The sequence below is a fragment of the Plectropomus leopardus genome, chromosome 11, assembly GCF_008729295.1.
Source record: "Plectropomus leopardus isolate mb chromosome 11, YSFRI_Pleo_2.0, whole genome shotgun sequence".
In the NCBI taxonomy this organism is placed as follows: domain Eukaryota; kingdom Metazoa; phylum Chordata; class Actinopteri; order Perciformes; family Serranidae; genus Plectropomus; species Plectropomus leopardus.
In genome coordinates, this window is record NC_056473.1 from 20,043,597 (window position 1) to 20,064,638 (window position 21,042).

At 40.5% G+C, this 21,042-nt stretch overlaps 3 protein-coding genes across 4 annotated transcripts; 1 reads left to right on the plus strand and 2 right to left on the minus strand.

Annotated features, from left to right (window-relative positions):
* Positions 1-326: 326 nt before the first annotated feature.
* wee2 (WEE2 oocyte meiosis inhibiting kinase) lies at positions 327-6,052 on the minus strand. Of its 2 annotated transcripts, none has more exons than XM_042496315.1 (12): positions 6,014-6,052; positions 4,849-5,127; positions 4,530-4,738; positions 4,099-4,156; positions 3,572-3,741; positions 3,355-3,476; positions 3,093-3,239; positions 2,906-3,010; positions 2,742-2,827; positions 1,266-1,436; positions 940-1,088; positions 327-802 (listed from the first exon to the last, which is right to left on the minus strand). In XM_042496315.1, exons 2-12 carry the CDS (start codon positions 5,116-5,118, stop codon positions 637-639), a joined length of 1,653 nt encoding a protein of 550 aa, XP_042352249.1. In that variant the 5' UTR covers positions 5,119-5,127; positions 6,014-6,052; the 3' UTR covers positions 327-636. The 2 variants fall into 2 exon arrangements, with proteins under 2 accessions (XP_042352249.1, XP_042352248.1); XM_042496314.1 differs by lacking the exon at positions 6,014-6,052 and adding an exon at positions 5,806-5,918.
* A 461-nt stretch (positions 6,053-6,513) lies between these two features.
* dennd11 (DENN domain containing 11) lies at positions 6,514-16,627 on the plus strand. The gene is made up of 9 exons (XM_042495946.1): positions 6,514-7,330; positions 8,850-8,949; positions 9,073-9,231; positions 11,290-11,443; positions 11,541-11,679; positions 11,820-11,951; positions 12,052-12,202; positions 12,564-12,632; positions 12,773-16,627. Exons 1-9 carry the CDS (start codon positions 6,889-6,891, stop codon positions 12,966-12,968), a joined length of 1,542 nt encoding a protein of 513 aa, XP_042351880.1. The 5' UTR covers positions 6,514-6,888; the 3' UTR covers positions 12,969-16,627.
* Positions 16,483-20,874, minus strand: agk (acylglycerol kinase). The gene is made up of 14 exons (XM_042495948.1): positions 20,634-20,874; positions 20,513-20,552; positions 20,350-20,429; positions 19,462-19,537; positions 19,230-19,355; positions 19,039-19,133; positions 18,520-18,589; positions 18,214-18,293; positions 18,061-18,118; positions 17,638-17,785; positions 17,448-17,545; positions 17,245-17,315; positions 17,040-17,124; positions 16,483-16,882 (listed from the first exon to the last, which is right to left on the minus strand). Exons 1-14 carry the CDS (start codon positions 20,741-20,743, stop codon positions 16,748-16,750), a joined length of 1,272 nt encoding a protein of 423 aa, XP_042351882.1. The 5' UTR covers positions 20,744-20,874; the 3' UTR covers positions 16,483-16,747.
* Positions 20,875-21,042: the final 168 nt, after the last annotated feature.

Consider the following 21,042-nt stretch of genomic DNA (forward strand, 5'->3'; position numbering starts at 1 on the left):
GATCTGCTTTAAGACAAGGTGTCTTAATGATTGCAGTTACACTAGAATACAAATATTAAGCAAAGGTACCAGTGTTATCACATGACCTGCTTTAACAACATTGTATTTGTAATATGATGGCTCATACTTCCTAAGTCCAACCCCAATCACTGTTTAACACAGACAGTCATACAGTTGGCTGCAGTTCCAGATAACAGAGCAATACGCAACTGGAAAGTCCCTGTGGGGTTTTGTTCAACAGCCTTTTTGAATGTGCGTTATAATACACCATTGGGACAAGAGTTACAGGGCTAAACTTATTAAGAAAAAAAAGGAAACCCAACTGATAAAATGCTTAAAATGTTTATTTACAGTTAAAAAAAAACAAGTCCCTGATTGGTCTGCAGCAGTTACAGCTCACCTCAGCCAGAAAAATCACTTGAAAATCAAGTGTCGAATCATGCAGATTAGTCCTTAGTCCTGAAGACTCAAACAGGACTGACCAGTTATTTCAATCAGTTCAACAAAATCTTTGCTGTATTGTGACTCTTATTGCACTGTCTCATTTAGATATAATACATAGCTATCAGAGCCTGGTTTGAGAAGGAGCTACATATCAGAGCAGAAGGCTAAGCATGTGGGCCTAATGATGTCCAGTCAGACGTCACACCCTGTGCAACCAAAGCTGATGGATCTTGCAGTCGTCCGACCAACAAGTCTCCTTCCTGTTCTGGGCTGGGACCCCATCCTAGCAGGAGATTTCAGCCCTGAAAGGAGGTTCTGCTTGGGTGACAACGCTGTCCGACGAGCCTCGTGGAGCTCCCTATGGAGAAAATGAAAATAAGTGATGGCTATTAACTGGCATTGGCATGTGAGTATTAAAAAGCAATGATGAAGACAGGGGCCCCAAACCCAGAGCTGATGATGCAGATGTTGATTATCCTATTTCATCCCTCTTACTTTTCAAGCATGGCTGTCCTGAACTTCTCTACATTGAGCTCTCTGCGTAGTTGAGCGGCCACCTTCCCAGCCCGCTCCTCTCTCAAGACTGTGTGCTTGCAAAGCTCCCTGGCAGATGGCCGCTTCATCAGGTCTGGATCCAGCAACAACTGACACAAAGGAAAATGGGTATTGTCAACACGCCATGCTTGTGACAGGAGTGAGTTTGTGTGGTTTTGCCTCTACATAAAAAAAGTATTAATACAGGTAACAGCTCAAAAGCCAAATTTCATTAACTACATAATATATATTCCAGAAAAAAAATAACAAAAACATTAGCCCAGCACCTGAAGCAGGCCTCTGAAAGGAGCTGATAGCTCCTTTGGCAGTTTGGGGAGCTCCCCCTTTCTGAGGCTGTGCCACTCATCTCCATTTTGAGGCAGAGGTGGAGCACCGGCTGCCAGCAGGACCGTAAGACCCAGAGCAAAGATGTCAGCTTTGGGCAGGTGGCTGTAATCCTGAAGAGCAGAGAGAAAGTTGAAATTAACATTTGAAACATATGAAGCTCTGAATGTTTGATTTTCTTCTTAAAACCCACAGTGAGGTGCAACCAACTCAGACCTCTAAGCCTACTTTTCCTTTAAAGGGCCAGTGTGTGGACTTAGTGGCATCTAGTGGTGATGTTGCAGAATTGAAACTTCTCCCTTGTGCCAAGTGTGTAGCAGCTCTGACTCTCTGTCTGAGCCTGATTGAGTCTACTTGGTTTAGACCAGACCTGGACTGTTGCTTTTCAATTTTAACCTGGGCTTCGATTGAGTCATATGGGTCAACTGGCAGTTCTCATGCATAAATGCCAGAGCTTATACTGGAATGAATCAAGAGGAAAGTGATAGAGTGACACAGAGTGAGATGGAGCGTGCGCGAGCGAGGGACAGAGAACCACAGAGAAAGAGAGAGCAGAGTTTGCTTGTGAGAGACCTGCGCAACATACAGCAGAGAGCAGTAATTGCGATCTGCGTGCTGCATCACCGTGGACTGCTGAGACACACTGAGGGTTGCAGCCTGCTCTGCTGAACCCTCGTGTGTGAAACGCAGAATCAAGAAAAGATCGGATGACAAAGACTTGTAATTTTGCTGTACCAAAAAGCTAAAAAGAGATAAAAATGGAGTGTGTTTCTGCTGTTGGGGTTAAATCTAAAACAATGCAGATATACTGTAAATTCAAATGTATTTCACCCCTTTTTGGTTTTCAAAAGAATGGTTTATGACATTATTTTTGAGGGTTACAAGTCTGACTTATTTCTTTTTATTCTTGGAAGGGTCGTCTAAATTGATAAGAACGTAGGACAGGCATATAAGCTTTTTCTTCTGTCTGAGACTTTTTAGTCAGTATTTAACATACAGACTGTTGATTTTGTTTATACAGTTTGTATTGTTTGTACTTATTGTATTATGTGTGAACAAAAAAACGGAACTAAAGCGGTACAAGGAAACATGTCAGCCCTTAGCTTTTAATAAATGTTTCAATTTAATTTTTGTTTTTTGACTGTACAAATTTGGATTTTCTTCAGGCTCTGGCCAAAAACTGCTGCTGTGGTTTATATGCGAGTCAAACTGGGAAAAAAACTGTGCAGGTTCATGTGGGGTTGGGCCTGATTTTTTGGGCGAGAGCAAAGCTCCAAACTATCAGCTCATCCTAAGGTAATTAAAGCACAATAGTTCTTATTTTCAGGTGATTTTAAACCTATGAAAATACCATTTCTGCCAAAAGATGCCCCTAAATCCTACACATTGGACCTTTAAGTGTTATGCAACAATTTTACCTCATGCAGGACCTCAATGGCCAGAAAACGGCTGTCTCCCTCCTCAACCTCAGGACTGTTGGTTGATGTAACATGACCCAGATCCCCTGCAGGAAACAAGAATCAGACTGGACAGCGAGCAAACATTTAAGGTAGAAATACATCCAACCTTAAATGTATAATACCAATTTTATAAATAACTCCTGCAGAAGTCTTTCTGTCATCCTCTTCCTCACTTTCCCCTTCTCCCTCTGCACTTGTGCTGGGACGCTGGCAAATGAATATATTACCTACAATGAGTTGAAACAAGACTTTCAGTTAAGATTGGACAATACAAGACATGCAAACTGAGAATTGCTCAATGGGACTTACTTGGTTTGATGTCCAGGTGTACGAGGCCTAAGCTGTGGATGTATTTTAGCCCCATAGACACTTGTAAGAGCAGATTTTTCAACTCTACCTCCGAAAACAAGTTGTTCTGCACCTCCTTCTTCACAATGATATCACTGAGACTTCCACCTGGCACCCACAAATTGGTAGTCTCAAAAGCAATTCATTCACTTTAGTTTACCTTAAGATATTTAAAATCTTTGGCCCTTTTAAAACACGCTTTTATTGTTAAGGTGGAACCTACCGCCACAGTATTCATTCTGAATAATCATGTGATCGTCCTCTGCCCATGCTGAATAATAGCGGACAACGTGTGGGTGGTGCCCAAGAACAGCATGTGCATACACTTCTTTTAGGGCCAGCTGCCTGAGAGGACATACAAAATGGTCATGGATAAATGTGAGGTGCAAAATAAAAAAGTGGACTGATCTGGCACATAGGATGACATGCTGCTGACTCACTCGTTGGCAGAGCCTGCCAGGGGTCGGCGAGAGCGTTTAATGGCGTACAAGCAACCATCCAGCCTCTTCACACACTTGTAAACGGCCCCAAACTCGCCCACGCCGATGCACTCCAGCTCCAGGAACTCACTCTCATAGCGTGACAGCATGAAGGCCTGGACAGCTCGTCTCTGCCAGATAAACAGACGGAGGGCCTTGTGGGTAAAACCAAAGACTAAAGAAGGAAACACACGCGTCACACAACACAGTCTTGAGTTTGATAACAGCCAGGAGAGCCAGGGAAATCCTTTTTATGTTTCACCAAATATGGTAGCACTTCCACAGGGTAACTGTATTGTGACGCTTTTTTTTTGTTAGAGATTCCTTTGAGAAATCCCGGAAGTAGGACTGGCAGCATGTAATTTTGGACAAAACAAGAAGTGAGGAGGCAGACAAAGATGACAAAGCCTGATGATGAAATCATCTCAGAAGCATCGGAGAGGGGACGGTTACATCCACCAGAAAAGCACTGACAAAAATAGTCATACCTTTGGTGGGAGAAAGGCTTCATCATCCTCCTCAGATGACGCTAGGCTGTGTTTCAACCTGAAAGATGAAAAGCACCTTTAGACTTTTATATACTCGGAACAAAACTGCACTCAAAGGGGATTAAAAAGCCAGGCCTACGTGTTAGGTGCCAAAAACAGAAAGATGGAGAACTATTTCAGTTTCACCTTCCATGCACTGTGTAATGAATCTAACAAAAAACAAAGACATTCGTTTGCCATTTAAAAATACGCCACAGTACAAGTGGACTTATTTCCCTCTAATGTGAGATGTTCTATATTACACATTTAGGAAATTTTCCACAAATTATCATCAAACAAATCCCAATCCTCAAGTACAACTGCTGGGCACATACTGGTGTTTACAATTCACACCCTAACAGATGTCAAATACAGCGCAGAGCAGTAGTTACCTGCGTCCGTAATCATCGTCATCATCACTCCTACAACAGTTCTTCAGCTGCTGCTCGCTGCTCCTGCGGACTGCCTCAGGGGTGAAAGGATTCACATTGACACAGGGTGCCTGGATGAGGTTAGCAGCAGCCGAGGCGAATCGCAGGGTCCTCTGAGGGCCACCTATCTTAGTGCCGGAGCAGGGCTGGGATGCCTTCGATAGTAGGCTCTACAGCGGGGAAACAGTAAAATTCCATTTATTCCATTTAAAGTTAACATGGTTTGACATTTGAGGTCACAGTGTCACACTAAGGTCAATCAATCCAAATTATTTCCCACCTTGGGTGTGCTGGGAGAGTCACACAGCCTCAGTTTCCTCCAGGAAGCGTAAGGTATAGGGCTGGTGCACTGTAAAGGGGAACATAGGGTGTTGCTTCTGCTGCGGTGGCGTTGCACCCTGGGCGTCCTGCATGCAGAGCCAGGACTGCGGATCCTGGGGCTGCGGATCCTGAAGGTGCAGTCATCGGAGCTGTTGTCACTGCTGCTCCCCTCCTCCCCACAGCTAGAGAAGTCCAGCTGCTGGCTGATCTCGTCAAACAACGTTGCCATGCCTGGGGCCTGAAGTTTGGCAAAGGTTTAACCATTTGAAACCAGGAGCAACATCACTTTTTTGGGCTACTTTCAGATCTTTCACAAGTATTTTGAACATAAAGCAAATTGGCTTGATTTCTTTCAGCAACATGGGGGAAAAGGCAATGAGTAGGCTGGTAAGAAATGTTCAACAAATTGCAAGAAATTAGTAGATCTACATGATTATTATATAAACTAGGGGATATGTCTAGGAAAAAAGGAAAAACTTTGGAAAAACTATATTATAATGATCATAATTACACATTTAATTATTTTTTTGTAATTATAATTTTTAAGCACATTTTCCAGGTCATTGTTTCTTTTTTCAAACTTTCTTTTACTTTTTTTTTTTTTAAAAACTAATATCAGGTAATCTTTTTTGTACTTTTAACTAATTTCCTGCCAATTTCATTTCTTCTTCCGTTGCTCATTGCCTGCCTCCCATATTTTTGAAAGAAATCATGACAATTTGTTCAGGTTTCAAAGGGTTAAAATGCTCAATCCCACATTTGAGGAAAAAAAATAATCTGGGATTTATGTTATGCATTGGATTATTATGCCTGCATTTAAAATCCTTTAGGGAGATAAGGGGAAACAAAATTCCTGCTGCAAATTATACACAATTTCTAAGCCACCACATCTATAAATATACACTAATAAACTCACTTCGGACTTCCACCAAATCGATACTACTTCCTAGTTCATACTTTAAACACGTTCTTCCGTACAGCAGAATTAAAATCAGCACTCTAGTTAAGCGATAATGTTATCTCCATGCTTATCTGAAACGTGAACAGGTGTTTCACATAGTGGTGATTAACGGACACTTCATTATGTAGTAGAAGACTGAGTAGTAATGTGTGTTTATACTCACGAACAAGTCACATCCCCCACCTACACCACCACCTCCACCACTAGCACGCCTGAATTTCGCGCCTTGGATGCAAATAACTTCCTGTTTATATAAACTATGTCACCCATGATGCCACCGGTTTAACACACCTAGATCTCTGAATGGCTGAATTCCTCATGACCAATACACACCTGACTTAAAAATGGCAGTTAATTGCATAGACAACTTTATGCAACATTACCATAAATAAGTATTGAATTCTAACTATAAAAAGTATATGGATGAATATGTAGGCCTGCATGGGTAAAATAATTAAGATAAAACTTAACATGAAAACACCATAAATATAATAATTTAGGGAAATATTAAATAAATAAATATGAGCAGGAAAAAATAGATAGATAAAGCAAAGTGAATCCACAAATAAACAGATATAATTTTTAATTTTAATGTATTTATTTTCTGCACGTATTTATTTATTAATGTGCGTATTTATTGAATATTGACTGTAATGGCGTTCCATACATAAAGGTATAACCTATATAACAGACTAGAGTGACAATCATGCTATAGTTTCATCTCGACATGAATGTTATGAGTGCATTAATTATTCTAGGCCGAATAAACAGCCCATAATAACCAAAATCAGGTCACTGTATGAAATAGTAATATAGACACGTGGGCGGAAGTCAGCGACGTCATCAAAACAGTGAGACAGGCGGAGGAAAAGCAGCCCGTCAGTGGATGTGACACGCTTACAAATACACAGAAAACAACCCAGCAAGCAGCAGGAAATCATGATCCGGCTCCTGCAGCGTGTTTAGTGCGCTCGATTCAACTGTACACCGGACTTTTTTTTCCCCCCTTCCCGAGTCCTCGGAGACAGCAACAACACCATGGTGGAGCAGTCGGACCGAGCCCCGTTGCTGGACTGGGAGGAAATCCCACCGCCCGATCCGAACCAGGCGGCCCCGCCACCGCCTGCGCCGCCGCGGGAGGAGGACGTTCCGGCGGTGAAAACTTCGCAGCCAGTCGGGCGACGCTCACCGACGGGCATCGCGGCTGGTACTGGGTGGAGCACCAAAAGCACCGCCGTCACCACCACCACCACCACCATCACCTGCAGTCCGACGAGGAGCGTGACAGCTGTTGTTGCCAGCGGGAACGGAAGCCCGGGCCGTCCGCGAACAGAGCTGTCGGGGCACGGCTGGGATCGCCCGGAGCCTCTCGGTACAGATCGCAATGTTCCCTTCTCCGGCGGCCTCTCGGTGAGGGATCAGTGGGAGGAAAAAGACCAGATCGTGGCTGTGTTTGTGGTTACCTTTGATACACGATCAGGTGAGCAGTCAAATTTCAGCACACCATCTTAAGTTTAAAATTCTCAGTTGTGGACTTTGACTAAATTTCCTGAATTAAAGATCCTATGATGTCTTATCTACGGATGTGCTTTAGTGCATTATACTGAGTCATGGGGGTGAAGGGTGTGTGGTGCTATCAGCCCAGGTGTCCTGAAATATGGTGAGATTGACATAACTCAACCTTTATTGATGTTGGACGGAATTAAACTAATGGATATAAAGTGCAACTATAAATATATTCACCGATCCTTTTAAATAAAGTCTAAAACTGTACCCAGAGGCAAGTTTTTCCGGAGATCAATAATTGAGAACATGAACTGGAAAATGGCTTGGCTCTTACCTTGTAAGTACTGTATCTCAAATAAGGCTAAAGAAATACATCTCAAAATTTTAGATAAAATCTACCCTGCTAATTGCCTCATTGCTATGTTCACACACATTGACACTTCCTGCTCCTGTTGCAAACATAACAAATTATTACACATCTCCTTTTATTCTGGGAAATAGCCAAAAGATTTTGGACAGATCTAGAATCTCACTTCTTTGAAACTTTTAACTGCGTCTACTTCTTTAACCTCAGGGAAATCATCTGTAAGTATAATAATCCAGGCAATAGTGCTATTGAATATCTAATGATTTTGTTATTCTAATTGCTAAATCTTTTATACACAAACAAAAGTGCTGTATCTTTCCTCCAGGAACTAAAAACTCTCCTTAAGTTACTCAGCTTAATTAATAACAAAGAAAGTGTTCAGCTTTTGAAAAATGATGCTTCTTTCTTTCCCAAATTCTCTGACGGAATGTAACTTTATATTTGTTGTTTGTGTTTCTGTACCCCCATTTTTTTTGGTTTATTTATTTCAGTTTATTCACCTATTTATTTTCTTATCTACTTATTTGTCTGTACCATTTTTACCATTTGTATTCTGCATTTATACTTTTGTATCTATACTTGAATCTTTCGTGTGTGTGTGTGTACATATATCTATATTTTTTTATATATATAACCCATGCTGTTCCTTTGTTCCTTTCACCTGATGCTTTGTAGCCTATATGATTAATTTATCAATTAAAAAAAAAAATCTGCCCAGGTGGTGCTGTCAAACATTTCGACTATCAAGATCCCACTAAATATGTTCACCATCAGTCCACAAAGGTGAAATAACTACTATTTCTTACGAGGCACACTCCCAAAAGAAAGCAACTTCCTGTTCTTGCTGTCCAGTTTTTTCCAAGCTGTCTCACCTGCCGTAGGAGCAAGCGCAGGAAGCTGAAGCCCATAAAAAAACATCCTTTTAAAAGAGAAATCTATGCTAAGATGTCAGTGCTTCAGCTTTATGTATAGAGGAGTTCACTGCATGGATTCACAGCAGCTGAGTCAGTGCTGTCTTACTATCCTTGACCACATGACTGAAATACAGAATTAAGGGAAATGTCCAGAGTGAAAGTGGAAAGAATGGGAAGTAACTTGTTTTATTTTGTGTGTTTTTGAATGACAGGGAATATGGTAGAGTGGTGCCTGCCTCACGACATCAACTTAGATGGAGTTGAGTTCAAGTCAATGGCCAGCGGCTCCCATCGGATCACCAATGACTTTATGTACGTACTTACCCTCAACATTCATTAAGCATAAAATCCAGTATTTTTTACACATTTGTTCAATCCCTGTCAGAAATGTGTCACTTGGTGTTTACTCATACTCTCTGTTTTGCCTTTGGTTAGATATTTCCGTAAAGGCTGTTACTTTGGGCTGGCCTGTTTTGCCAACATGCCTGTGGAGAGTGAGCTGGAGCGAGGAGCGAGGATGAAGTCTGTTGGAATTCTGTCTCCCTCCTACACTCTGCTTTACCGCTACATGCACTTCCTGGAGAACCAAGTCAGGTAAAACCATGGAAGAGTTACTGAATGGGCCTACCAGCCCTCACTAGCAAAATCTCACTCAAATGATCAAATTAACACATACTGACAGGAAAGAGATTCAAAATTACCACAAAGAGAGGCGATGGAGCTGCAAAAGACAGCTACAAGAAGGGGCAAAACAACCACAAGGTGATACTAAGTGACCAAAACAAGACACAAAATTACATTAAAGAATCACAAAATTACAAAAAAAAGACACAAAATTACATAGAAAAGACACTAATGACCAAAAAAGACACAAAATTACCCCATAATACAACAAAGAGATACAATACATTAAAAGATCCATTACAACTAGATTCCAAATGACACAAAATGTAACTAAACAACTAGAAAGTGTGTGATTTTTGCGCTTATACAGGTGAGATGCAGGCGACTTTTGACATCTGTGCCCAGGGGCCCTTAGTCTGATAATCTGCCCCCGGGTTAAGATGTGCTGTGTGTTGTGCGTTAGTCTTTATTGTCTATTTTTTTATTTTTTCTTATTATTTTTTATTTTGTCCCCATTGCACCACCCTATTTGTATTTTGTTTACCTTATTTATTTCGATATCTGTGCCCAGGGGCCCTTAGTCTGATAATCTGCCCCTGGGTAAGATGTGCTGTGTGTCGTGCGTTAGTCGTTTTCTCTCTGTTTTTTTTTCTTTTTTCTTATTTTCTCCCCGTTGCACCACCCTATTTGTATTCTGTTTACCTTATTTATCCCCCCTGACTCTCTTTACAGGTTTCTCTTTATGTGCCTACCTCCTTGCTTCTTTGTTAGAAATGTTCTCATCTATTAAACATGAACCCGGAGTCCTGGTTACAGCTATCGTCACTGGAGCCCATTTACATGCAGTTTTTGTATGAAGTCTAAGCACGGAAGTGGAAGATGCCTTGACAGCCTCTCCTCTCCTCAGTAACTCTGCTCTTCTGCCTCACTCCTCTCACGAAAGCTTATCTCCTCATTGACTATGTATAAATATGTGACACAGCCACAGTTACGGCTTACAAATATGGCCAAATACAGATGGCTCAGGTTTCGGCCGAATATAAATTGGTGTGTATTAATCTGAACCGAGTGTGGTGATCTAGCCTACAGTTATGTGGGGTTACTGTGGCTTTTTATTACAGTCACTCTACAGTAGCCAACAGACGCCTCCGATGCTGCAAAGCATGGTAATATGTAAAGCATGAGTGGCTGAAGTGGTTAAACCAAATTGACAAATAGCATTTATGTAATGCAATTGGCCTCAAATGATCCCACAATGCAGTTTCAGAGCTAGTGATGGTTACTAACAGAGCGCAATCTATAATTTTGCATTATTGATGACCCAAATAGTGTCTTATACTGAATACACATTCATTATTCATTATTGCTTCTTAATAATAACAAATAGTGATAGAGTGAAAACTTTCAGATGCAAGTTCGAGCCACATTGCCAGATCATGAGTATGCATGTGATTTTTTTTTTTTTTACATACACGCAAACTTAACCCTTTGAAGCCTGTGCAAATTGACTTCAGTTCTTTGAAAAGCACAGAAAGGCAATGATAAACCTAGAAAGAAATGGCGAAAAAGAAATTGCAAGAAATTAGTAAAAAGTCACAAAAAATAGCTTAAAATAATCAACAAAAAAAGAAAAGTAAAATACAAAAACAAACAAGAAAATGACCTTAAGAAAGTGCTAAAACAGAGAGAAAAGAAAAAATGTAATTCTCTGCATTTTTCCATAGTTTTTTGTTAATATCTAATAATCACCCCAGCTAAGTGTTAGGCATTTTGTTTTGTCTTTTACTTTTTTCTCTTGAAATTTCTGAGACTTGTTTCTGATTTTTTTTCCCATGTATTCAAAAGAAATCAAACCAGTTTTCAGTGCTTGTGAAAGGCCGCTGAACACAGCACAACAAAAGTGATCTTGATCCATGTGTTAAAGGGTTAATCTGCTTAATTATACCATCTGAGAAAGCTTGGATTACTCATATCTGATGTATTTTTTCTTTCTCCCTTCTCCTCCCCCCTCTTCCTCTTGCCTTGTAGGCACCAGTTGCAGTGTCCGGGGCAGTATTCTCCACTGGAGGCCTTCTATGAGGATAAAAAAGCAGTCCTTCCCCCGACAGGAAATGGTTTGGTCACTGCCTGCCCGACCTGGAGTGTTACCACCATCAACCGCTGCATGCACCCGGAAATGAAGGTGTGAAAGCAGCAGCGCAAGCTTATATTTTTGGCAGGCTTTCTCAAATAACAACGACAATGAAAACATATTTGTCCCTTTTTTTTTCTCCCTGCAGATCACCCACCCAGCTGGCTGCATGTCCCAGTTCATCCAGTTTTTCGGGGAGCACATAATGGTGCTGTGGAAGTTTGCACTGCTTAGGAAACGGATCCTCATCTTCTCCCCTCCACCTGTAGGCGTGGTCTGCTACAGGGGTGAGATGCTCAACACACGTTTACATACACTTGCACCGTTTGTTTCAACACAAACGGGTCAGGATGTAATAAACGTACTAATGTTGCAACCCAAGTGTTGTCATTTGAAAGTTTCATTTCCTTGTCTTGCGCTCCCTCAGTGTATTGCTGTTGCTGCCTGGCCAATGTCTCTTTACCTGGAATTGGTGTCTCCGTGCCTGAATTACGGCCTTTCTTCTACATCAACGTTGCTGACATCACTGCCTTGGAAACAGAGCTGTCATACGTGGCTTGTGAGTGAGGCTTTTACAGTATGTAAATAGTTAACTGACCACTATCTGTACTCTGTGGAAATGATCCTTTATATATGAGCCTGTTGTTGTAATTTTTAAGGCACCACAGAGAAGATTTTTGAGGAGAAGAAGGAGCTGTATGACGTCTACGTCGATAATCAGAATGTGAAAACACACAGAAGTCATTTGCAGCCACTGCTCCGACTCAATGCAGCGGATAAGGAGAAGTACAGGAAACTGAGTGAACAGAGGTATAGTACACACAAAATATATCCGCTGTCCAAAACAGATACATGCATCAGTATTTTTGAAAATAAATTTATTCAGTTATCAATTAATAGTCAATACCCAAAATTTGGGTCTAATCTTCAGAGCAGACTGGGCTTTTTTCGCAGTGGGGCTTAAAAGTCAGTCACTAAAACAAAGCATTTCAGACAGAAGGTGAATTGAGGTATTTCAGCGTACAGTATGGGGAAAATAAAGTGTTTGTTGGACATTAAAGCATGTTAACATGTTCTAATAGAAACCCAAAATACAAGTGAGCATTATAGGCACCCTATAAGAGCCTACGTTTTAGATTTCTTAATGATAGATGATGATTTTATTTTCCAGGCAAATGTTGCTGTACTCTCAGGAGGTGGATGGAGACTGCACGTCAAACGAAGAGGATCTTTTTATTCTGTGAGTTCTTGACAAGTGTATTCACAGCTGCTTGTTCATTTGGAGGCCTTATGTTTAAGAGGAGGAGTACTATTATATTGTTTTTCTCATTTTAATGTGATGACAATAGCGAGACTCACTTGCCTTTAATCCTGTCCTAGGTTCTTCATGGAGCTCAATAACCGCATCTTCCAGACCCTGTCAGATGTAGCGGGGAGCAGCGATCCCACCCTCACTGCTGAGCATGTGAGGGCCATGGGGCTGGATCCCCAGTGCGATCGCTCCTTCCTGGTTGACCTGCTGGAGGTGTACGGTATTGACCTCACGCTGGTCATAGACAACCTGTGCTGTCCCTGAGCCTCCCTCAGCCTCGGAAACTCTGAACGCCACTGGATATTTGTGCCTTCAAGGCCCACACACACCAAGACACTGAGACACTGCCTCTGTCCTGGGACTTCCATCTGTCGCCTGCTGTCCCCTCCTGGGTGTCTGTTTATCCTCTGTGTGTCTCATTTGACCTGTGGAGACTGTTTTTTAAACAGTGTGGATGATGTGAACACTTGGTGCACTGCTCCACAGTGGCTGACAAACACCAGCCAAGAAGACAGTACCGCATAGCAGCTGCGTGATCTTATAGCCTTTCACATCTTATCTCACTCAGTGCTGTTTTTTTGTCAGAAACATTTGCTTGTGTGCTTGTTTGACTTCGGCTGAAGAGGCCAGGGGTTGAAACACTGGATAAAAAGTATGGATGTCTTGATCAGATCTGGTCATCACAGCGGGATGATTGGTCATTCTCCACTGCACCCATCACAATGAAGATAACCTTTGCAGGCTTTAGTGTTCACTTGTCTGAGAAAAAAAATCACATTACGTAGCGGCCGTTTTACTGCTGGAAATGGAGTTGTGTGCTTCAAATAGATTTTTATAGAAGATTCAAACCGTCATAAAGTGCAACAAAATCATCCTGCTGTATTACACTGATGATCGTGTCATAAATCGAAAGCTTTTTGACTACTTTATTTGCCTTTCAAAAAGGAAGCAATAGGAATCAGTTGAAATCAGACTTCTTCATGCGGTTTTCAAATTTTTACTATTTCTTCCGCAACTGAAAGACGGTAAAAGTGAAACGTGTATTGAAAACAAACAAGTGTGATATCCTCTTTTTTTAATATGGGGAATATTATTATGACTCAGAATGAGAAGGGAAAGCTGTTTGTTCACCTTAATGCACCTTGAAAACGAGGTCGATCTGATAATGTGTCCCTGTGTTTGATCACAAAGTTCAAGTGATGGAGCCGTTTTTGTTGCTGTTAACTGAGGTTCTTGAATTTAAATGAATGTGACTTTCTAACACTAACTTCTTACGAATGCTGCACCATGTCCACCACCGGACTATTTCCTGATGCACAGTGATCATGCCTAACTGTACCTTTTTTAATGCTATGTTTATTACTTACAGTCTGAGCCAGTGTGTGGTTATGGAATGGAGGGGCTTTGTGCGTGTGTGTGTGTGTTGCACTGTATACACGCTCCAACCAGAGGCTGGTTCATCAATGGAAGCCGATATATGCGCAGCGATTGTGTTGAGTGAGGAGTCCTTGATGGAGCCGTTTGTAGTTTTCTTGTTGATCAGCTTCAAGGAGATCCTCTTTGCTTGTCTGTGTCCCTGACAAAGATCTCTTTGTGTTTTTGTAAATCTGGTTTTGGTCACAGTGAGGGCTGGGCAGCTGAGGGTTTCTCTCAGTCTTTTCATCACAATCCTATTGAGTGGATCCAGCTCCAGAGATGAGCCAACTGTGTCTTTTGAATTATCTTGGCACACTGGTTTATTTAATCCATCACGTTGCCAATTGGAGTGATAATTTGTTCCATGTTGGAACACATGAGGCTGATGTTTGCCTCGTAGAAATTTAGAATAGTTTTTTCTCAGCCTTCTCATGGCGCCCCGACGCAAGCTAAAATGTCATTTTTTAAAAACATGTCATGTGTCTACAAATAGTCATTTTTACTTTGTTATTCCAAAAATAACAACCTGGTCTGATCCCCAGATTGAGAACTGCTGATTGTCTGTTTTGACTTGACCCCCTAAAATGTTTTCTGGGTGGGTTAAAAAATAGAAAAGTGCACCAATATTGAAAGAAAAGGTTGTTTATATGGGGCCTTAAGGAGATGTGATTTTCTCAAACTTACTCCAGTAAAGTGACTGACTCAGTACTGTATGTACGTCAACAGTATTTGCTGAAAGATTAAGTACATTGTGCTGAGCACTACTGAATGGCCTTTACGTGCTCCAGTGAAATCTGTTGACACTGACTGGTCTATTTACTCGTCAGCAAATGTTTATACTCATTGCCTCTGACGGTGTTTGCTTTACACGTGTATGTTAAATGTAAAAGGAAATGTACACAAAACACACCACTGTATAAAATGCCTTCTTTGTGGAGTCGTTCACAGACCAGCATTAGCTCAACAAGTCATTTGTGCAGCGTGTCACTACTGAATGTCAAAGACAGCATAAGTATTGCACATGTGCAGCAACACATCCAAGTAGTGTAACTGTTTTCTTCTTGATTGTAATGTAAATCAAGAGCCTTCACAGAATAACACATAAGCTTTCACCTTTACTAATGTGAAACACTGTAAGAGATGTCAGTAATGTACACATGGTATCAACAGCATGAGCAATCGTTCATTCATTTCACTGTACTGCCACTGTAAAACAATAAAACCTTGATACAGTTTAGGTGTTCTCTAATTCTCTGCTTTTAACCTTGCATCACTATTTTCACATTTTTCCTTCATAATCGTACTACTCTGCTTACACTTCTCTCTTCACTCGCTGAGCAGGATCACTGTTCTCATTGCTTTACAAGGCACAACTAATTAAATGCAAAAAAATAAGTGTTGTTTTCTAATATATTTTAGTATGTGATCTTTATTACTAGTGCTTTAACATGTAAACAGCGTTTTACTATTGTAGCTGGCTGAGGTGCCGATTTTAATTATTTTATACACTGGTAGTTTAAAAGGGTCTTCCACTGATTTTAGTTATTTCAGTTTCTAATATTTAAGTTCTCTTTACTTGAAATGAAGAAAACTACTCCAGCCTGTGAAAACATTTGCATGTTGTCGTGTGGAAATTGGAAGTTCCCTGTTTTCAAGCATATCATTAATTGCCCTCTACTAATTTCACTTATTTAACATCTGTCATTCTCCTACTGGATATTTCTGCCACAATTAAAATAGCCATAATAAAACTGAGAGCTCACTTTGTTTTCCTGAACAACCCAAATGAAAAGAGGCCTGCAGCAGGATGCAGCCACTTGCTTAATCCTGCGGATTTGCTGTCTACACCATCTGTCAGATCAGATACAGCCCTATCAAGGAGTCTGCCTAACTCCTGGTCCAAGATCTGGAGCATTACAACACATTCAGCATGCCGCAGCATCCTTTTATTCTTCCATATTCCTTCATCTATACCCAACCTAACCACACTCCTCTCAGCTCCCCTTACTAAGCAGGTCACAGCCAGCTCAAAGCACTGGGTTAAAAAGCTTCACACTGACATGGCAGCACCAGAACATTTCATTTTCCAGTCCAACACTTCAGACTGCTCTTTGTATTTGGCTACTTTTAATTTACCCCTTTCTTCTCTGTGACAACCTTTCCATCACGTTTACTTTGCCCCCTAAAACACCTGTACCCCTTATCTAAACCAGGCATCAACTAAATGCTTACATAACAAATGTCAAACTGATGAAAAGAAAAAAAAAGAAACACTCTGTGCTAAATTGGACATTATTTTTATTGACCAAGTTCAAATGTGATAGTAAACTATTCAGTAAACATAAAGTCCATTTGTAAGACAGCCTGTACATGGGCTACTGGCTTAAAGAAACAAAGCCTTGGTCCTTTCATATATAACAGCATGTAATGTAATCTTCCTCATAATTGTTCAACTGAATATTCTTTTAATGTTTACATGTAGTTAAACGGTCCGTACTTGGTCAGCATTTAAAACTGCTGACACAGCAGACTTCCTTTTAAAATGACCTCAGAGTTTCATGGCATCTGGTCTCTGCTTTTGTCTTTCTCTTGTAATCAGTTTTCTGGTTCAGTGTTTTTTTTTTCCATCACTGCATCTGTGAGAGGAGCTGCTCTCTGCGCTCTGCACTGATGAAGAAGCGTAGTTTCCGTGGCAACAGCCTTACCTCCACAGGCATGGCTTCATACTCCTCGTTGTCGATGTTGTAGAAGCCAGCGGCACCCTGCGGGGTCAGGACGTAAAGTTAAATTTTGTGACAAAAAAAACATACTGAGCTTTAGAAAGTAAAGTCACCAATGTCAGAACAATCCTAAATAGTTATGAACTGCTTTGATGTTAAAAAACGAAATAGCATAAACACCACTTAAAAGGTTTCTGACCTCTGGCAGCTGCAGTCGGCAAGCGCCGGCTTCCAGTTTTGTGGAGTTTTTAGTGAATATAGTTGGATCCTCTTCTTTTTTATTTCTATAATGATGAAAATTTACATTATTTTACTTATATATGCTGAATAACTTTTACATACTGTATCTTGCCTCAATTGTGTTTCTGATAGCAGCAGAATGATAAAAAACTGAATCTACTGACCCAACAGTGATGTACTCGCCCACTGTGAAGTTGTCTGGCTCTGCACAGATCATCAGGGAGTCATTTATGCGCTGCAAGTTTAAATAAATATCGACAAATTATTAAAAAGGCGGGGTTCAATGTGATCATGTCAGCGTTCAAATGTTCATAATTTTATAATAATATAAAGAAAGTTTTAAAAATACAATTATTTTTGGACTGACCGTATTCACTGGGTTCTGATTGTGCGTTTGAATGAACAGCTCAAATGTTGACAGCTTCTCCTCCTTCCACTGCTCTGGCTCTTCCGCTTTTGGAGGCTCTGGTGAAACACATACGCAAATCAAAAATGTAACTCACAGTCCTTTACTCTACATGTTGCCATGCTGGGATCAACACAGTGACACACACTACCTTCGACAGGAGGGTACCAGTGGTTTTTCAGCCTGCGGATGATCCGGTACAGCAGGTTGGGTCTGGGGGGCTTCTGAGGGGGCAGATCAGGGGGCCGGAGGTTCGGAGCCAGGTAAGATATTGAGACATCACGTACTAGGGGCCACTCCTGAGAGATTTTAGAGTAGTGTGAGATTAAAATACATCAGCAGCCACCGGTTTCTAACAGTCATGAGTGACAAGGAAGCGGGAAACATTAAATACAGCAATATCCTCATGAACATCTTTTGAATGTTATAGAGTACTGGTACTGGAATTTTTGTTTCATACCAGGGAAGAATATTTATCATATTGGCGGTAGCTGACATGGCTCTCTAATATCAGATATTTTATAAAAAGCCAACAACCGTTCGATATTCTTTTCTAACCCAATTTTTGCCTTACCCTTAGAGTGCTAAACCAATGTGCTGCATGTGTCTTCAGTGGTCCAAGGTACCAGTATCTATGGTGAAATATGGATAATTACTCATTTGTATGGGGAACTGTGTTATGGTTTACACAGGATTATAATCTTAGTGACCAACTGTGCAATCTTACTTGCTGATTGTTGCAGCCACATCTCTAAAAGCACCCCAGCGTAGTCCCATCAGAGCGAAGACTGGCTGCTCTTTCTCCCCCTAGGTGTGCACACACACACAAACACACACACACACACACAAAAATAAATTTAAATTGCAATCCAAATGCTGACACACACTGTATCTCACTGCATTGCAAAAACAAAATAATAATCTTTCATGACATTTTACTTAATTATCCTTGTTGATGGAGAAAGCGATAATGAAAAATGACAAACATTCAGAACTTTGAGGCCTGTTGGAGTAAACAGAACCAGTTTCTCACTTTGATTTGCAGCACATCCAGAGGTACAGTTTCTCCCTTCAGAATGGACACTGTTGCTGATGTAATGTCTCTGGAAAATGTACAAGGTGGACATCGGGTTTAAGTTTGATTTGATTGATGTCTTTATTTTGAACATGCTAAAAACAACAAAAACAGTAGTTAAAAATTACGAATAAAAAAAGAAAAAAAAAAAGACATATTAAATCCCAACCGCAAATTGCCTCAATTTACATGTGTGAAAAGGAGTAGGAAGAATTATTAACTTACTTAATCCTATCTCTTTATTCAATTATTATAAATAACTCCATTATAGAAATCTTAAGCTTATCATATATGTACAAGCATACACATATCCACACCTATATATAAATATTTACAATTCTGATCAGTTACTTATAAGCAAACTCATACACATATACGTACACTTACTCAGTGAGACACATCCAGTGCACAGTTTATTGTTGGACTGTGTGATAATAAAATCTGGATCTTTAAGTATGATATTGAAGACATACTTACTTGACCTTGTTGTCACTGAGGAGGTGAAGACTTGGACTCAAGGAATTGCGAGAGCCCAGTGGAATGAATCCGATCGGTGTGTTACAGAGTGTATCCTATAGATATAAAACACCCATCAGGGACATCATTAAAAGAAAGGTTTCCTCATAATGACAGATCAACACAACACAACTTTGCTGTGTGACACCTACTTGATCTGGCCTTCGCAGTAAACCTGTGATGACTTCCTGCAAGGTGCCGTCCCCTCCGGCCACAATCAGTATGTCTGTCTGCTCCATGAGCTCCATCAGCTTTTTTGCCTGACCTTCATAATCTGTCTGTAGAGAAATAGGTGATATATAATTACAGTGTCACACAGTGGGATCTTTAGTAGAGCCAACAATAGCACTGCTTGATTGTAAAGAGGAAAAAAGCTAAGCATACCTTTACTATGGTAATCTCCACACCAGCCAGGTGTAAAATAGGAGCAGCATTCTTTTCAAACAGGTTGTTGGCTTTCCTGAAGGTATTTGTGACAGGAAGTTGGACATATATGAGGAAAAAAACTTCTTTGACTCTGCTTGACTCACCTGTGGGTCCATCATTACACACACATGAAGCTGCTCAAACAAACAGACATTTCCAGATTAAATTCTACGTAATGGGACATCGATAATGATTTACAGAACATGTGGAATATTTGGAGTTTAATCAGAGTATGGAGGCTGTGGTTAATGTCATGTAATGTAATGTTACTTTCATGATTAACACACTGTATGTTCCAATGGATTCCCACACTGGCCAATTGTCATGACGAAGTAGCAAAATATTAACCCTCTGAAGTCTGAGAAAATCATTGTGATTTCCTTCAAAAACATGGGAAGAGGGCAAAGAGCAGCGAAGGAAGGAAATGACAAGAAGAATTGAGCCAAAAATAAGTCAGAAATTAGTAAAAAGTACAAGAAAATTAACAAAAAGATTAGAAAAACATACAAGAAAAATAAAGTAAAAAGCAAACAAAAAACAACAAGTTGACATGTTGATGAGTAATAATTCTGTAAATAATAATTTTAAATATATCATTACAGTAATTATAAATTTAGTTTTTTGGACATTTTTCCATAGTTTAAAAAAAAAATCTAAATCAAATCATCTATTACTTGCAAATTGTGGAACATTTCTTACCAAGTTACTCTTTGCCTGTTTTTCCCATGTTTTTAAAAGGAACCTCATCAATTTGCCCAGGGGTTCAAAGGCTTAAATACTTGTGAAAGGCGTCTGAAAGCAGTACAAGAAAAGTGATGTCGCTCCAGGTTTCACAATGCCTCTTACCCACTGCAAGCTGCAGGATTCAAGATCACTGTTGCTTTCCTCAGCCGCTCCTGTGGTGCTATCTGTTGACGCCCAAATTCCTAAAAGAGATTATGATGATCATCATCATCAAAAGTCCATCAAAAGTTTTGGTTTAACTGAGCAAAAATAAGAGATGTCTTACCCTGGCCACTAGACAAGCCTCTCTCCGCAGGACGTTATCACTGTTTAAATACAAGACACATAATGTAAGACACACGAAAAAGCCTGTACTCTGTCAAAATGCTATAACTCAAAATACCCACCAGTGTTTCCCATACAGCCAGTGGCCTCCGTAAGACAGGACACACACAGCAAATGTGGACTTCTTCCAGTGATTCCGCAGAGTCCGAAACACTTTCACAACCCGAGCCATGGTACTGATGAAAATATCCTCAAACCCTCTGTTTTGATGTTTTGCTACATTGACACAGACGTTTAAAATTTACGAATGACACATTTCTATCCCAGCGGTCACAGACACACAGCTGTCAGAGCATGGACATGTTGGTGTAACGTCAAAACAGTACGGAAAAATACAAGGCGGAACCAATGTTGGTACCCCTTGTGGTTCATTAACGCGTTTCATTGCAACACAAGTATTGCTTTGTCGAAGTTTCTTAGTAAATAATATTTGAAAGAGAACGACATTTTAAAAAATAATGACAAAATTCA

What these genes read in the sequence shown, in the direction of transcription:
- wee2 (XM_042496315.1), bottom strand. Translation starts at nt 5,118, where the DNA reads ATGGCAACGTTGTTTGACGAGATCAGCCAGCAGCTGGACTTCTCTAGC. An exon ending in GACGATGATTACGGACGCAG is followed by an intron (nt 4,157 to 4,529) that starts GTAACTACTGCT and finishes TTCATCTTTCAG; the next exon opens with GTTGAAACACAGCCTAGCGT. An exon ending in AGGAGTTATTTATAAAATTG is followed by an intron (nt 2,828 to 2,905) that starts GTATTATACATT and finishes TGTTTCCTGCAG; the next exon opens with GGGATCTGGGTCATGTTACA.
- dennd11 (XM_042495946.1), top strand. Translation starts at nt 6,889, where the DNA reads ATGGTGGAGCAGTCGGACCGAGCCCCGTTGCTGGACTGGGAGGAAATC. An exon ending in GCATGCACCCGGAAATGAAG is followed by an intron (nt 11,444 to 11,540) that starts GTGTGAAAGCAG and finishes TTCTCCCTGCAG; the next exon opens with ATCACCCACCCAGCTGGCTG. An exon ending in AGAGCTGTCATACGTGGCTT is followed by an intron (nt 11,952 to 12,051) that starts GTGAGTGAGGCT and finishes GTAATTTTTAAG; the next exon opens with GCACCACAGAGAAGATTTTT.
- agk (XM_042495948.1), bottom strand. Translation starts at nt 20,743, where the DNA reads ATGGCTCGGGTTGTGAAAGTGTTTCGGACTCTGCGGAATCACTGGAAG. An exon ending in GGCGAGTACATCACTGTTGG is followed by an intron (nt 17,125 to 17,244) that starts GTCAGTAGATTC and finishes TCATCATTATAG; the next exon opens with AAATAAAAAAGAAGAGGATC. An exon ending in GCCGACTGCAGCTGCCAGAG is followed by an intron (nt 16,883 to 17,039) that starts GTCAGAAACCTT and finishes CTGACCCCGCAG; the next exon opens with GGTGCCGCTGGCTTCTACAA.